At 39.6% G+C, this 16,898-nt stretch overlaps 1 protein-coding gene and 1 long non-coding RNA gene across 4 annotated transcripts in view; one reads left to right on the top strand and one right to left on the bottom strand.

The window, feature by feature from the left end:
* zufsp (zinc finger containing ubiquitin peptidase 1) overlaps positions 1–16,898 on the bottom strand; it is a 98,911-nt gene that overhangs the window by 49,684 nt on the left and 32,329 nt on the right. For 2 of the 3 annotated variants that reach the window (XM_084357736.1, XM_084357734.1), the window contains 4 exons: positions 9,366–9,917; positions 7,534–7,635; positions 1,927–2,037; positions 1,591–1,700 (listed from right to left, as the gene is read on the bottom strand). In XM_084357736.1, coding sequence (XP_084213862.1) covers positions 1,591–1,700; positions 1,927–2,037; positions 7,534–7,635; positions 9,366–9,915 — 873 coding nt within the window. In that variant the 5' untranslated portion in view covers positions 9,916–9,917. The remainder of the gene's footprint in view (positions 1–1,590; positions 1,701–1,926; positions 2,038–7,533; positions 7,636–9,365; positions 9,918–16,898) is intronic. The other variant, XM_084357735.1, reaches the window with a different exon arrangement.
* On the top strand, positions 11,687–13,480 carry LOC311259595. Its single transcript, XR_014622920.1, has 3 exons — positions 11,687–11,752; positions 12,907–13,057; positions 13,200–13,480. It is a non-coding gene; the product is annotated as an uncharacterized lncRNA (long non-coding RNA).

The raw sequence follows: 16,898 nt of genomic DNA, 5'->3' as shown, positions 1-16,898 counted from the left end.
TATCATCAAAAATTAAACAAAAAAAGGCTTGAAATATTTCACTTTATGTGTAATGAATCTAGAACATATGAAAGTTTCACTTTTTGAATTAAATTACAGGAAAAAAATACTTTTTCATGATATTCTAATTTGTTGAGATGCAGCTGTACATGTTCTTTACAAATGGATGTAAACTTTTGATCAAGACTGTGTTTCACACTGAACCTACTGGATCTGCAGAAGCCTTTGAATTGTCGCCCACTTCAGGTCAAATCCAGTCCTAGTCTTTTTCTCTCACTCTTTGTTATATTTTTCCCCATATTTTGCCCACTATTAATATTAACTGAGGTAATGACTCCATTAATTTCTGTGAACTATCACCTGTGTTCATGTTGTGTATGGGGAAGGGGAGGGGTGGAGGGAACCAGGCTGTAGATGGATCCTACGATATGACCAGAAAGGCATGTTCACTTCATCGGACGGGAGACTGGAGATATGGGAACAAGCCCAAAGAAGCAACTACACTTTAGAAACAAAGCCCAAAAAAACCTTTCAGCCTGCGATTACCAATATTCAATAGCCACTTCAAAGAAAAACAAGCCCAACATTGCCTATAATAAGCAGACTTGGCTTCCTGACAGCGACCTCAAACTCAAAACTCCCAGTGGGTTTAAAAACAGGGCTAACTGGAGACACTGTGCCAGGAGAGGGCAGCACAAATCAAGAATACAACTGATGTTTCTATTTGGTTTATTCTCATATTGGACAGTGTTGGTCCGTCGGTCTGCTTGTGTCGGACCAACACATCATTTTACTGCAATAAACATGAATGAAGTGAGATGAATAGACTGAAAACTTTATCAGGTGTTCAGAGCTCTGATGGCGTGGAGGATGAAACTGTTTGCACTGCAACCTTTTCCCTGATGACAGCAGGGAGAAGAGGCTGTGGGAGGGCTGGGAAGATATATCCCTGGAGGCTGGAGGCTTTCTTTACCAAACCAGACCGTGATGCACCTTGACAGGTCATCTCAATGGTTCCTCTGTAGAAGGTGGACATGCTGGGTGGGGAACACTTGCTTTCTTCAGCCTCCGTAGGAAATACAAGTGTTGTTGTGCCTTCTTGAGTGCTGTAGTGTTCGTGGTCCGGGAGAGGTCATCTGAGATGTTCAGTCCCAGGAACTTCAGAGCCATCGATGGTCAGCAGGGGGTAGTGACAGTGTTGGTGGGCTCTCCTGAAGTCAGGGACAATCTCCTTTGTTTTCCCAACGTTTAAGGAGAGGTTGTTGTCCTTGCACCACCTTCCCACATGTTGATTCCCACCCTCAGTACTACAGTAGATTTATTGATGATCTTTTTGGAAAGTCTCTTTGTGTCTGTGACAATTAAAGACAGACACGTGACAACAAAGTGTTCCTCAACATACCCAACAATCAGGAGTTATGAACAAAGACATGCTTGTGACACACAGGAGCAGCTGTTTGTACTCACCAGATACAAAGACACTGTCGGCAGTTTACCTTTATAGTCACTGATTTATATCAAACCAACAACATATAACTATATATTCACTATGGTTTGTCCAGTAGGTGGTGTGCAGTGTAAAATCCAGACCTGCAGCTTCTTGAACTCCTCTCTCTCCTGCTGGGCCTCCTCCTGCCTCCTCCTCTGCTCCTCCTCCATCTGAAGTCGTTTGGCTAGCTTCAGGTCTGATCCAGGGCTACCTGTACCAGTAAACCAGAGGCTCAGGAAGGTGTACATGTAGAGTCACGGTCAAAAGTTTCCACCCACTCATAAAGAACATGTATATCATGTCAGTCTTCAGTTCCAATGATATTAGATATAAACTTTTGAGCATGACTGTAGGTGTACATTACATCAGACAGATACAGAAGGAAACCTCTGGATGTGTGGTAGAGGTCACTGAGTGAATTATGAATGTATGCCCACCTGCAGAACTCACAGCTGCTCCATGATCTAAATGAACTTCCACATGTTCCTGCAGAGAAAAGCTGTTTCTGCACACCACAGAGCACAGAGGACACTCAAACCTCAGCTCTCCTACAAAACACAGAAAACTCCATTCAGGTCCAGTTGTTACAAACTGATTTCATATGGAGTTATCTGAGACTGATGGGATTTTCTCTTGTCCACTCAGTGCCAACCACTGAGAGCTCAGTTTGATTGTGTTAGCACACAGTATTTAATCCTCAGAGGATATTCCACAGAAAGCCCACATGAAACATCCAGTTTTCATGCAGTTTACATGCACTTGTAAAGAGGTTTGTTTAATGGTTGATAGAACACATGGTGTTGTGTACAGTTAACACTGAAGAACATGCTGATTTCTTTTTTCATAGACTCTGACCAGAATTATCTGTTGATTCTACCATCAGGGTCATTCATGTGACTCATTTTCTGTTCTGTCTAATTCCTGTTTTTATCCATCCAGATGAAGTGGAAAAACTGAGAGGCTCAGTAATCCACCACACAAACAACAGATTGTCCTGTTCAACTTACAGTGAGCACTGCCCACTAGCATCCAGTTAGCATGTACTGTATGTCAGTGAACAAAGGTCTGCACCTTGTGGTTGAAAAAGCAGGACACTACAATAACTGTGAAAAGTTTGTATCCACTCATAAATAGTTTATATCCCTCTGCTCCCTCTGTCTGAAGCCTCAGGTCTGATCCAGGGCTACCTGCTCCAGTAAACCAGAGGCTCAGGAAGGTGTACATGTACAGTCGGAGGTGAACAGTTTCCATCCAATCATCATGTCAGTCTTCAGCTCCAATGATTTCTAAAGCTCTCATGTTTCTGTGATGAATGAGTGGAACACAAACTAGTTTGTCACAAAAACATTCATCAAGTTTGGTTCAATAATAAATTTAATTGAAGCTTGTGGATGTTATCAGAAAACACCTCACTGAAGGGAAAATGGCTGAGAGACATTTAACCAAATGGATGGAAACTTTTGATCACGACTGTTCACACTAAAAAAAAAAACCTGATTGATGTCTTCCAATCAGGATTTCGACCACATCACAGCACTGAGACCGCTCTAGTCAAGGTCAATGACATTCAGTCTTAGTGTTACTGGATCTCAGTGCTGCGTTGACACGGTCAACCACAATATACGACTGGACCGACTGGAAAACTGGGTGGGACTCTCTGGTACAGCACTAAATTGGTTTAAATCCTATCTAAATGATAGAGACTACTTTGTGTCTATTGGTAATTATGCAAGTGGAGGCTCCATTCTGGGGCCTCTAACTATTCAACATTTACATGCTCCCTCTAGCTCAGATAATGGAAAACATTAAAATATGTTACCATAGGTATGCAGATGACACACAAATGTACATAACCATATCACCAGGGGACTATAATCCCATACAAATGTTGAGTAGATGTGTTGAACAAATCAGTGATTGGATGTGTCAGTGTTCTTCAGTTAAACAAAGATAAGACTGAAATAATTGTTTTTGGAGCCAAGGAAGAACGACTAACAGTCTCTGCTCAGCTTCAATCTGTAATGTTGAAAACTACAAACCAAGCCGGTGTAATCATGGATTTCAGCAGCCACACTAAGACAATTACAAAGTCAGCCTACTATCACCATAAGAATATATCAAGGATTAAAGGACTTATGCCTCGGCAGGATTTGGAAAAACTTGTCCATGCATTTATCTTCAGCAGACTCGACTACTGTAACGGTGTCTTTACAGGACTCTAAAAAGTCCATCAGACAGCTGCAGCTGATTCAGAACGCTGCTGCTCAAGTCCTAACAAGAACCAAAAAAGTAGATCACATCACTCCAGTTCTTAGATCTTTACACTGGCTTCCTGTCAGTCAAAGAATAGATTTCAAAATCCTGCTGTTGATTTATAAAGCACTGAATGGTTTCTGATCCATCCAGACCTCTGAGGTCGTCAGGTACAGGTCTGCTTTCAGTCCCGAGAGTCAAAACTAAACATGGAGAAGCGTTCAGTTATTATGCTTCACATATCTGGAACAAACTTCCAGAAAACTGCAGGTCTGCTCAAACTCTCACCTCTTTTAAATCAAGGCTGTAGACCTTTCTGTTTGCCACTGCCTTTCACTGAAGCAATTTTAAGGCTTTGAACTGCACTGTCACTTTTATTTTCTAGTCTTGTCTCTTTTAAACTTATTCTATTTTAGCCTACTTTCCTATTTCTTAAAGGATAACTACCGTTTTTTACAACCTGGACCTTTTTTCTAGCAAAAGATATGGTCATTTACTCACCCAGATAACTTTGGTGTCATTTGGCGTCGTTCGGACGAAATTAGATCCAGTGTAGCGCCGATATATCCATATAATGCGAGTGACGGGGCACCGAAGCACAGCCTCTATGAGCATTATCTGCCACGAAACTAGTTCATTTCACCAATATTTTGTTACGATTCGCTAGTGCTATTCCCCTCTGAGTCCGGGCTCGTCTATTGTCAACATCCGGGGCCTGTAGGTTGACCTACTACCTCTGACCTGGAAGATGACGTCTGTGAGCTGCGCGCGCACCCGCGACAGCCCGGTTTGTTTACCTGTAGCCATAGATATATATATAAAGGCTAGATGTCTTACGGCGGAGTCTAGAACGTCCTCACAGGTCGGCCATCTTGGTACAGGTTAACTTTCTGGCTGGATCTGTGTAACCTGAGGTAAAGTCAGTGATCTGCACAAACACTTACTCTTATCTCGCTGAAACCTTGACGGATTTACAAACAGTTTGGTTTCTTACAAACGTCATTAACGTGGTTATAATTCTGGATGTTTGAACATGTTGAAATCGCATCTTTTCTCTTTGAAGAAATCATCACAGTTTTAGTTTGAAGGATTTTTAGCTCCTCTTCTGGGTTTATAATGGGTGTGTATTGCGTGAGCTAGAGTGGGTGACATCATCGCTAGAGTGGAGAGCAGCTGCAAAAACTTTAGAAAAAATTCTCTTCAGCTTGATTTGGGTCCCACAGCTTTTACTTCACATAGACAATATATACATAGAAATGTAGGAAATCTTGTTGGCTTTCAGATGATGGTCTTATTTCACATGTAGGACTTAAACTTTTGGCTGTAGAAGCCCTCGAGCGACAAGCACTCCAGCAACTCCCCCATAAGCCGCAGTGTTAACTTTGAGCCTACGGTATCGGTTTTGTCTCTCGCTCTGGCTCCCTCATTTTTCACTCTACAGAAATAAAAAACACATCACACGTTCAGCAATGTCTCCTGTTACTCACTGTATACACATTTTGGCCATAACCAGTACACTTTTGTCTAGACCTGCAGGTGTTTGGGAGGTGTTTTCTCATTCATCCTTATGGGGAATTTTTCAAATTTCATCTTACTACCGCTTCAGCATACGTTCAGCTATAGAAACCGTTCAACTATCCTAATGTTCAGCTTTTTAAGCTCTTTCAGCCTTGTACTGTTCAGCTTTTAACTTTTCAAGTTTTTCAAATATTAAGCTTTTTCAAAAATAATAGTAATATGGAAGCAAATGTGAAAATCCTCAAATCCTCTTCAAAACTCATCCACTTTCAACCTCTTCTTGTGTAAAAATATTTTCATTCAAAATTGGAAATATGGACTTGTATGGTTATTCGTCTCAAGGCCTCAATTATTCATAAGTATGCAGTGTCATAAATACATCTCTGTACAGGGTGGGGATTTCAACATGCAGCATTTCTTGATGTATAGCCTATTGCAGTCTACCTATTTTAGAACATTATTCTATTTTTTAGAACATAACATAATTATTCATAAGTATGCAGTGTCATAACTACATCTTTGACGTTTATAACAAACCAAACCGTTTGAAAATCGGTTGAAAATTGAGCAAGTTATGGTTATTTTAAAAGTACATGTTTCATTACCAACACAATGTTATGGGTGAGCGAGCTACCTGTACCAAGATGGCCGACCTGTGCGGACGTTCGACTCCGTTGGCCAGCAATGCGGACGAGACATCGAGCCTTTATATATATATCTATGCCCTGTAGCTGCAACTGCTAGTTTGACCCCGGATGTTGATAACAGACGAGCCCGGACTCAGAGGGGAATAGCACTAGCATATCGTAACAAAATATTGGTGAAATGAACTAGTTTCATGGCAAATAATGCGTTATATAGAGGCTGTGTGTCGATGCCCCGTCACTCGCATTATATGGATATATCGGCGCTACACCTGATCTAATTTCGTCCGAACGACTTCAAATGACACCAAAGTTATCTGGGTGAGTAAATGATCATATATTTTGCTAGAAATAAGGTCCAGGTTGTAAAAAACGGTAGTTATCCTTTAACTTGTTTTAATGTTGTGTTTCTTGATGTCTTCCTACTTGTTTTTAATGTATTTTAAATGCAATTTTTAATTTCTTTTAATGTAATTTTTATGCCCCTGTAAAGCACTTTGAGTTGCCTTGTGTCTGAATTATGCTATACAAATAAACTTGCCTTGCCTTAAAAATACCCAGACTGGTTTGGAGGGCTGAGTTTGCAACAATATGCTAAATTTTAAGATTCTTGCCAAACTAAGATGAACAGTTAGGATTACATACAGCCAGCTTTTCTTATAGCTTGTTTGTAAAAATATCAAGAGAATGCTGTACTGCCGAGAAAGCTGACAAAACCATCACCTTGCTACTTTTTACTTGAGCTGTCATCAACAAGTAAAACATTCCCTTCACATCAACGGATTCACTGTCTCCACTGCAGCCTCTCTGCTCACCACGGTCTGTTCTATTCATGTGGCTCAGGCATTGGAAAAAAACACTGAGGCGCTGCGCAGAAGTGTTATAATGGACCCTCAGCCAAACTCCAAACTCTCCCCCTAACAGGTGAAGACCCTGCTAAGGATGACGAGCACACAGATGAGCTTCTCTGAGACGTTCTCTGACAATAATACCCCAACTGTTCCATTAGCTGTGTGAGTGTTTGCTCTCAGACCATCTGAAGGGCTGAAGAGGAGGACTGTTGAGGTCCTGGGCTGACGTGGTTACACCTGGTCTGCACAGGTCAGATGAACATTCAGTTAACAGCTCATGATGTGTCAGACTGGCATCACCCCCCAGAGAGCCACACAACTAGCACGACTAAAATGTATGTACAGAAAAGCACTGCATCATCAGTCAGCGGATGAGAGTTTTCTGCAGTTTCATGTTGTGTCTTTTTGTACAAAGTAAGAAACAAAAAACATTTTGTTGTTCTACATACTCCACAGCTGAACCACTGCTCCATGTGAGCTGAACGTCCTGTCAGAGGAGACCAGCAGACACACTGACAGACTGCTTGCTGATGCTGATGTCATCGCTGGTAAACACACCTCCACCAACAATCAGCTAGTAAGGATACATCATGTACATGTGGGTGAGAGTGTCCTAGTTTTAAGAGGTAATAAACTCTTCCATCTCTTTAAACTCAGATGACTGAGTTGGTATTTGTGGAACTTGTTTGTGCCACTGGAGAGATGATTAGATGCTACAGATTAACTGTGTGCTGACAACACCGGCTGAGTGACTGAACACAGTGTTCTGGCGTGTTACCTTCAGCTGAGGGCTCGTCCTGCAGGTGCAACTCAACATGCTCCTGCAAGACAAAGCTGCTGCTGCAGACCAGGGCACACATGGGGCAGGAGAAGAGCTTCTCTGTGAAAAGTAAAGGACAATTCAACTCAATGGTGACGTTTCAGTTTGAAATAAATAGAGATGCACGATATACACTGCCCGGTAAAGAAAAAAAAAAGTCAGACGCTCTAATATTTGGTTGGATTACCTTTGGCTTTGATGCACACATTCGGCGTGGCATCGTTTTGATAAGCTTATGCAATGTATTGATGATGGGAGAGTCGGGCTGCTGCGTAAACTCTTCTCTAGCACATCCCAAAGATTCTCAGTGGGGTTTAACATGTCTTTGAAAATATACCTACACATTACAAAATAAGTAAATGAACTAATGGCCTATACCGTAAAACTTTTAGGACTGTAGACCTCTCTCTCGCTCGCCCCCCTCTCTCTCTATGTGCAAACTCCCCTCATGTTGCTAGTGGTGGAATGGTAAGCTAACTGTAGCTTACACAGCTAGCATACAACTTTATCTTGAGGCTCCGCATTTTTGCCATCTACTGACCAAAATCCAAAGTATTTCCAAATGGGTCTTTTTAGGTTGCTTTGAGTCCAAACCCCTCTCTCTGCTGCTGAGTTGGGCACTGAACTTTCTGCCGATTCGTTTTTCTCTCTGCCATCTGCATCTGCCATGGTTTTTGTCGCGCCTCACTTTCAGCAGTGAGTGACGCTGTGCAAATGACTTGTCTCTGACCCGTCATGCAGTGCGCCCATTCGCAAAGCAGCCGCTGATGTGTTTTTTTTCCACAATCGAATATTAATTTTCACAATCGTATCTTTGTTTTTTTAAAATATTCGATTATATTCGAATTTAGAATATTCGTTGACAGCCCTAGACCTGACCAACTGAATCAACCCCAGATCATAACACTGCCCCCACAGGCTTGTACAGTAGGCACTAGGCATGATGGGTACATCACTTCATCTGCCTCTCTTCTTACCCAGATGGGCCCATCACTCTGGAACAGGGTAAATCTGGATTCATCACAACCACATGACCTTTTTCCATTGATCCAGAGTCCAATCTTTATACTCCCTAACAAACTGAAGCCTTTTTTGTGGTTTTCTAGAGGCTACACAGCTGTTTAGTCCCAATTCGTTGAGTTCTATTCACATTTTGAGACTGGAAATGCTCTTAGTTTCACTATTAAACAGCCGTGATAGTCTTTCTTTAACTATTAAAGATAGCCGTGAGTTCTACTGTTGATTTTTTACGATTTGATTTCACCAAACATTTAAATGATCTACGATCACGATCATTCTAGATTTTTCTATGGCCACATTTCTTCCTGAAAGATGATGGTTCACCTCTGTCCTTCCAGGTTTTAATAATGCGTTGGACAGTTCTTAACGCAATTTCAGTAGTTTCTATTATCATGATATTAAGTGATTCAGAATATTGGCTATTTATGGTGAAGTTCTAGCTGATAAATAGAGCTGATGTTATGAAGCCAGGCTGCTTTCATTTACAAACTGTGATACTGCTGCTTGGCAGCCCCACAGTGTAGACCAGAGAGACAAACGTGTTGTCGCTGATGTCAGCGTTTCTTGTCTTACATGTTTCGTGTCTTTCCCACCCTCAGGTGAGCACAAACCACAGGTTAGGAACTTCTTTTTAAAGTGCAAAAATGTGAAATGAGCAGTTATCTTATCGCTGTGGCCATGAGAAGCAGGTAATTATCAGCTATTGCTATCGGCTGGAAAAAATCCATGTTGTGCATCCCTAGAAATAAAGTTTGACAAAGTTGAATCACCTTTTCTTGGAGAATAGAGACGCTTCTGTTTGGCTTTGCTATGCTCACATTTCATCCCATTATTGTCCTGATCACAGAGCCGGACTGACTCCAGTCTTGTTTTAGCGCTCTGTGTTATCAGTGTTGAAGTGGTGGGTAATGTCTCTCCAGGTGATGAACCTCCACTCTCAGGTGTTCTACTCAGTGTATCTGGCACTGGGTCTGTGGTGACAACAGAGGCAGCAGTGGGTGTTACTGCACCAGCTCCGTCACAGGTGTCCCCAGCTGTGCAGGACTGAGATAACAGCAGCTGTGGGGCTGTACGGCCCTCCTCACCCTCCGTTACAGCGCTGTGTGTTTCAGCAGAGCAGCCTGACGCCGAGCTCAGGCAAGCCTGATCCTGTTCGTCTGGATGTGCAGAGCTGATGTGGAAGCAGAGGTCATCGTAGGACACTCCAGACAGTGAACACAGCGGACAATGCATGTCATTTTCCAGGTGGCTCAGAAGGAGATGTGTTTTCATGTCCTCCTCAAACATGATGTCCTCACCACAGATGTCACAGGTCAGCATGGCTGCAGGCACAGAGACAGTCACTTTACTTTCCTACATATCAACAGAACAGTGGCAAAGGAACAAAGTACAGAAAAGTGTCAGGGACAGAAAGTTGTCACCAAATGTTTCTTCAGCCTTTGCCTCATGACAATGAGTCACACATCCCAGGTGAAAAAGTATTATACTTAAATATATTAAAAATATATTTGTAGCATACAAAGGTTATTAAAAATATACTTTTACTTTTTGTGCTTAATTTGTAGTATATTTAATATATACTTTTAGAAAGTGTACTTTAAAATATATGTGATTAAGTTCATCTTTAATATACTAAAATTAAACATACTAATTATGCAATAATTAAAGTTGTACTTTATTGTACTTATTAGAAGTGTACTTCATTGTAAGTCTAATATAAATTGTTCTAAAGTGTACTTTTAAAAAGTATACTTTATTTCAATGCACTTATAGTAGTAGATTAGTATTCTTATTAAAAGTGTACTTATTTTTGAGTCATTTGTAATATACAGTTAATATACTTTATTAAAGTGCACTTAATTTGCACTTCTTTGGAAGTGAACTTAGGTACACTTATTAAAAGTGTACTTTATTGTAAGTCTATTGTAAATTGTTCTAAAGTATACTTTTACAAAGTATACTTTATTTCAAAGCACGTATAATAGTAGATTAGTATTCTTATTAAAAGTGTACTTATTTTTGAGTCATTTGTAATGTACGGTTAATATACTTTATTAAAGTGCACTTAATTTGCACTTCTTTGAGAGTGAACTTAGGTATATTTATTAAAAGTGTACTTTATTGTAAGTCTATTGTAAATTGTTCTAAAGTACACTTTTACAAAGTATATTTTATTTCAAAGCACTTATAGTTGTAGATTAGTTTTCTCATTAAAAGTGTACTTATTTTTGAGTCATTTGTAATATATGGTTAATATACTTTATTAAAGTGCACTTAATTTGCATTTCTTTGGAAGTGAACTTAAGTACACTTATTAAAAGTGTACTTCACTGTAAGTCTATTTTAAATTGTTCTAAAGTATACTTTTATAAAGTATACTTTTACAAAGTATACTTTATTTCAAAGCACTTATAGTAGTAGATTAGTATTTTTATTAAAAGCAAACTTGTTTGTAATATATAGCTAGTATACTTTATTAAAGTGCCCTTAAATTTAACATCATTGGAAGTGAACTTAGGCACACTTATTAAAAATGTACTTTAATAGATAACTGGGAATGAAATGAAAACAAACAAACTAGCACATACATGCAATATGTAGAAAGTGTATTGCTAAGTAATTACTCCTTTTATAAGTACTACACTAAATTACCACTGTTAGAACTATTTAATATACATTTTATGAAGAAGTACGGCTTAAAACAAACTCAACTTCATTTGCACTTTTTTAAGTGTACCTAAATTCATTTCCAATCGGTATGCTTTTATTATGAATACTAATATACTACTATAAGTACTTTGAAATAAAATATACTTAGTAAAACCATATTTTAAAACAGACTTACATTAATGCACAAATACTTGATTGTCAATAAGATGTAAGTTTATTTAGCCTATGAAAAAAACACATTGTTACAGTACATCATAGTCAATCTGAGCAGGGATTTTTTTCAAATATTGTTTGGAAAGCAAGGCGCCTAATTCAAATAGCAACGTTTGCATCTTTGCCGTCCAATCAGCGCATTGCGCTCAGCTCCGCCTCCTTGAGCTCCACCATTCACGGCGCTTCATTCTGGTCACGTTGCTGTTGAATGACATTGACCCGCTAAAGTCTCCGTCGCGAAGGGAAGCAAGCCCAAGCCTACTTCTGATTCACAGTAAGTACATTCAGTGTTTTTATTTTCTGATCGAATGGTCATACATTATATATTTCCATTCGTCACACCGGCTAATTCTATGATTTCGTTGGCGAGTCATGACGTGATTCAGCAACTTCAGTCATCGTAGCTAGCCAGATAACCAACGTTAACGTTAGCTAACGTCAGTCTTACAGCTACTGTAAGTTAACCTATTATTACTGCTCTTGGTAGCGGCAGCGTTACGCCTGTGTGTATGTGCTTCAGTAGCACAGTGTAATATTACATGATGAAGAGGAGCATTGCGTGTGTGTGTAGAGTCTGTGTGTAGTGGAGGGAGCAGCAGGTGAGGTTGGAGCAGACATTAGCGGAGCAGTGAAAGAGGTTAGCCGTGCATGTGCAGTTCAGTATGTGGCCAAATAAACGCACAAGCTTCTCCAGACCACGTAACGTCTCTCCTATTGTTTTACAAACTGCTGTCTGGCAGCGAAGTGAAGTGAAGGGTGTTAGCCCTGAAGCTAACCGGCTTCAGCCCAGGAGGAAAACGGACTCCCCTGCGCTCTCCCGTCCGGTCTGGGACCGTAGGTCAACACGTATTTACCTGTTCACATTCAGTGTTAAGTTGTTTTGCTTAGTACACTTGTACAGTCTACTGGTTTAGCCTACATGTTAACCGGTCGTCTAGCTGCTTAGTTTATGATTTCGATTTAAACTACTTCCAAGAAATAACGGACCTTATCAGCCAACCTGAAGCTTATGTATGAAAGCTGTTCATGTCTGCAGATACAGTATAGTCACGTCAGTACTGTATCTGAATGCAAAAACGTCAAAATAACGTGACCTCTATTGATCCTACACCAGTAACTTGTAATAGCAGCTCAGGAGTCAAAAGTAGAGGAAAAGATTGATTAATTGATAAATAAAATCTAAATAAATAAATGTATACATGATATACGCATCTCACTGACCACAGTTGGATAATTGCACAGAAGTGAGCACATCTTTGTAATATAAAGATAAAATGCTATGTAGCATTAATAAAAAAATATAGCCTGTAAATATGGTAATTGCACAGAGATTGGAATTTCACAGGACCTACACACTTGTTCAGCACACTATGTCTGTGCTGTGATTTATAGTTGTAACCACTGTTATTATTTCCATGTTGTCTTCAGATGAGCACTAAACCAAAGAGCCACAAAGCAATGGGAGTAGGGGAGGTGGATGGTGAGACTGAGGACATTCGCCAGCTCTGGGGTTTGGCCTGCTGGAGGAGGCAACAGACCAGCCCCGAGGCAGCGCAAATGGCATGATCTCTACCAGAAGGTAAAGTACAGCAAAATATCCATGACCATGCATATCACTAGATGAGAAATAGTCATTCTGATGGTGCAGATTGTATTAATCTGACCATGGACTGTACACTGAGTGTCTCACTCCAGGCTGAATACAATTCTGATTGTTTCAGATTGAGAAATGCCCCATGCAGGCCCGTGGACAGACCACCCTCTTTAGAGGGTTCATGGCCTCTAGTTGTGGATTTCACACTGTTAAGGTGAGCTTTAGAAAAATTGCATCTCGCATGTCTGTTTACATTGCTGTTATGCTGTTGCTGTTACAGCACATGTCATAATGCTGTTGTTTTAGCAGCCTGCCACTCAGTCTCCTGCTGATGTCCAGCCTGTGGTCTCAGTCTCAGCCATTGATGCAACTGATAATGCAGCCCAGCAGTCTTTCCTGCGCCCCCCCCCCCCCGAACAACTCACGTTAGCATTAGCAGTAGCAGTCCTGCCAGTCGCGATGCGTCGATCCCCGAGTGCGGCGTAACATGAAGGAGAAAGCTCCATGTTACATCGGGGATCGGGGATCGACGCATCTCGACTGGCAGGACGGCTAAGCTAACGTGAGTTGTTCAAAAACCTTCTTTTTAGCAAACTTTGTGTCCACAAACGATGTTCTCAATGCTCGTGTTCATGTGTAGAGACCCTGGTGATACTACGAGCAAAGTTTCATGTTGTGTCGAGTCTTCTTAGTGTTTTAAAAATAGCGATTTTGATGCTACAGAAAAGTTGACCCGTGCACCTCCATTGTAAATGAGTTTGACCTGGAAACGAAACTACGGTGAATCTTAAAAGTGGCTTTTTCGTCGTAATTATGCTTTTACACAAAGGTTTGACTCGTGTTCATTCACAAAATAAGCCGAGGTTGCATTTTGGCAACAGTTACACATGAATATACCAGTAGCCTACCTACACACACACAGCCAAACAAGACAAAAACGACTTTTAAAAAAAATTTTTACACACCGAATATACCGACATGGGCAAAATGACATCGGTTATCGTCGTAAATTTCGGTATCGGTAAATTTTCGGTTTATCGCCCAGGCCTACATTATGCTTTGTTGGCATGCAAATTATATACGCATTTTTTTTAAATTTTGTTACAAACTGTTATGTTCGTGCAGCATTGTTTAATTGCCTGGATACCTTGGTTGAGAGGTTTTGTGTTTTAATATAAATAAATTTGATTTTGTTTTTTCAATAATTTGAAGTGGATTTCTTTCATAGAACTGAGTAGCACTCTTTTAGTGTACTAGTGGTACCAGAAATTAAGTAGATCGAAGTGCATGTGGTGACATTAAGTATACTTCTGTACCACTAACACAGTGTACTATACAGTACTAATACCTGCAACATCTATTGCACTTCAAATACACTTCTAAACCATACATCATAGTATAATAATATTATACTTGAAGTACATACCTTTTTGATGCTTAAATTGTGATATTACTTCACTATAAATGCATTCTTATTAACATAATAGTACATTTGAAAAGTAATATAAATAGTCAGAGAGTGCACTTGATGTAAACTTGAAGTATTATATATGGTATATTCATATTATACTTGAAGTATACCTTTTTGATGCTTAAATTGTGATATTACTGCATTATAAATGCATTTTTATTAACATAATAGTGCACTTGAAAAGTAATATAAATAGTCAGAGAGTGCACTTGATGTAAACTTGAAGTATTATATATGGTATATTAATATACTTGAAGTACATACCTTTTTGATGCTTAAATTGTGATATAACTTCACTATAAATGCATTTTTATTAACGTAATAGTGCACTTGAAAAGTAATATAAATAGTCAGAGAGTGCACTTGATGTAAACTTTAAGTATTATAAAGGCATGCTAGAATAATGATAAGTGCATTAAAAATACAATCCCACACAACTATCAATTTAATTTTAAGGCCTTTTAAGTATATTTTGAACATACTGGTGGTCTAATACAATTGTACTGCAAGTGTATTTCAAATCAGGCGACGGTGTACTTGCGCAGGTGTACTTTAGTACACTTAGTTTGTAAAAAGTTGTTCCAATTTAACATACTATTTACACTTTAAGTGTACTTAAGTAGTACTTAATTACTACTTAATTACTACTTGAGCACACTTAATTACACATAAAGGCAACAAAAAAAGCATACCGCATACTAAATGTGTACTTAGTACAGTCTGTAAAAGTATAATTAAAGTATAGTTTTTTTTTACCTGGGATGACTAGTTTAAATCAGTACTTCAATTCATTGTACTTTACACAATCAAGGCAGCTGAGGCGCTGCAGCTTTGCGTTTGCGTGCAATCAATCAGCTCTCTGTGGGTTCACAGCTGGGATTAGTTAGAAGCACAGAAGAATATGAGAAGCTGTCAGGTGTGTGTCCTCACCAGTGGTGCATGTCTCTGTGGGATCGTGAAGTGAGGGTGGAGTTTCCATTTTTCCCCTCATAAATGCTACGTTTGCAGTAACCAGGGTATATGCTTCAAATGCAAATGTTTCTGAGGAAATGTGTTAATAACGGCAGATTACTGACAGTGTGAGGAGGGTCATGTGTTTACTTAAAATTAATTCTTATCAGCATATAAGATTCCTGCACTCCGACAGCTGCTACAGTCTTTGGTCCCGTCAGGTATAAAAACTCTGCTGTCATCTGCAAGCAGGGACATTATTAACACTAACCCTAACCCTCACTACACAATCAGACATTATTCAGAACCTTTCATTGGTACAAAAACTGATCATAAACATAGAAGGGAAATGGTCCAAAGGGGCACAATAAGTAAACCTGCTTCATTTGTTTTTGGAATCATTTGTATGGTGATATAGATATGGGGGGACACACTGAATTCATTTGGCCTTTTTGCTGATAAAATTTCGGTCAAGTAAATGTATGTTATTGACCTTATTTCTTTTTACAGTCTTCAAATCCTTCTTGAAGTCCGACCTGGACACACAAAAATACACTGAACAAAGCCTCAGGCTGTGAACACTAGAGCCTTATGTGATGGACGTGATCCGTAATTATATCATCTTTTGTTTATATGTATTATGATCTGCCTGCAGCACACCTGGCTTCTGTCCAATGATACCTGATGTAAGATGCATTGTGTAGAGCCGGACCGATGTGATGATGATTTTTGAGACTGAGACTAAAGAAGGGAAACAAGTACCTGCACATTGTACTAAAGTACAGTAGTTGAGTAAATGTACTTAGTTACATTCCACCACTGTTCTCTACTAACCCATTCATTCTCTAACAAGCTGGCTGTAAGTTTCATGCTGCAGCTTTGTTCAACTTTTGAACCGTTATTTCAATGAATTTAACTCCAATCAGAAAATATCTTTTTTTTTTTGCGATCAAATGTTTTATCAGAATTTGAAAGGCATCTTTATACATTCAACAGCACAGTAGCAGTCAAAAATGTTAGAACACTAAACAACACAAAAGGTCAGCAGAATATAGGAAGGATAACCAGCCTCTAAAAAGAGTGCACATGAAGTAAATTAAAAATACATTCAACATTTACCAGAAGGAGTATGTACATACTTTCCCGCATAACTTAGGCGACACATATAATAGTACACACAGACATATATAGGCCTACATACAAACAAGTAGTTACAGTAAGGGATACTGAATGAGGCGGCAAATAAAACATAAATGGAAACATTTTTAAAAAAATAATTAACCAAAGAAAACAGGACCAGAGGGGGAGGGGGATGAAGGGGGGCCTCATATCAAAAGGCCTTTGAGATCCTCCAATTTTCTGAGCCCAGCACATTATCACTTCCTCCTTTGCCCAATGGATGCC

Source organism: Pagrus pagrus (genome assembly GCF_965226575.1).
Source record: "Pagrus pagrus genome assembly, chromosome: 7".
Lineage (NCBI taxonomy): Eukaryota > Metazoa > Chordata > Actinopteri > Spariformes > Sparidae > Pagrus > Pagrus pagrus.
Note: the sequence above shows the minus strand (reverse complement) of the source record. Positions and strands in the feature narration are given on the sequence as shown.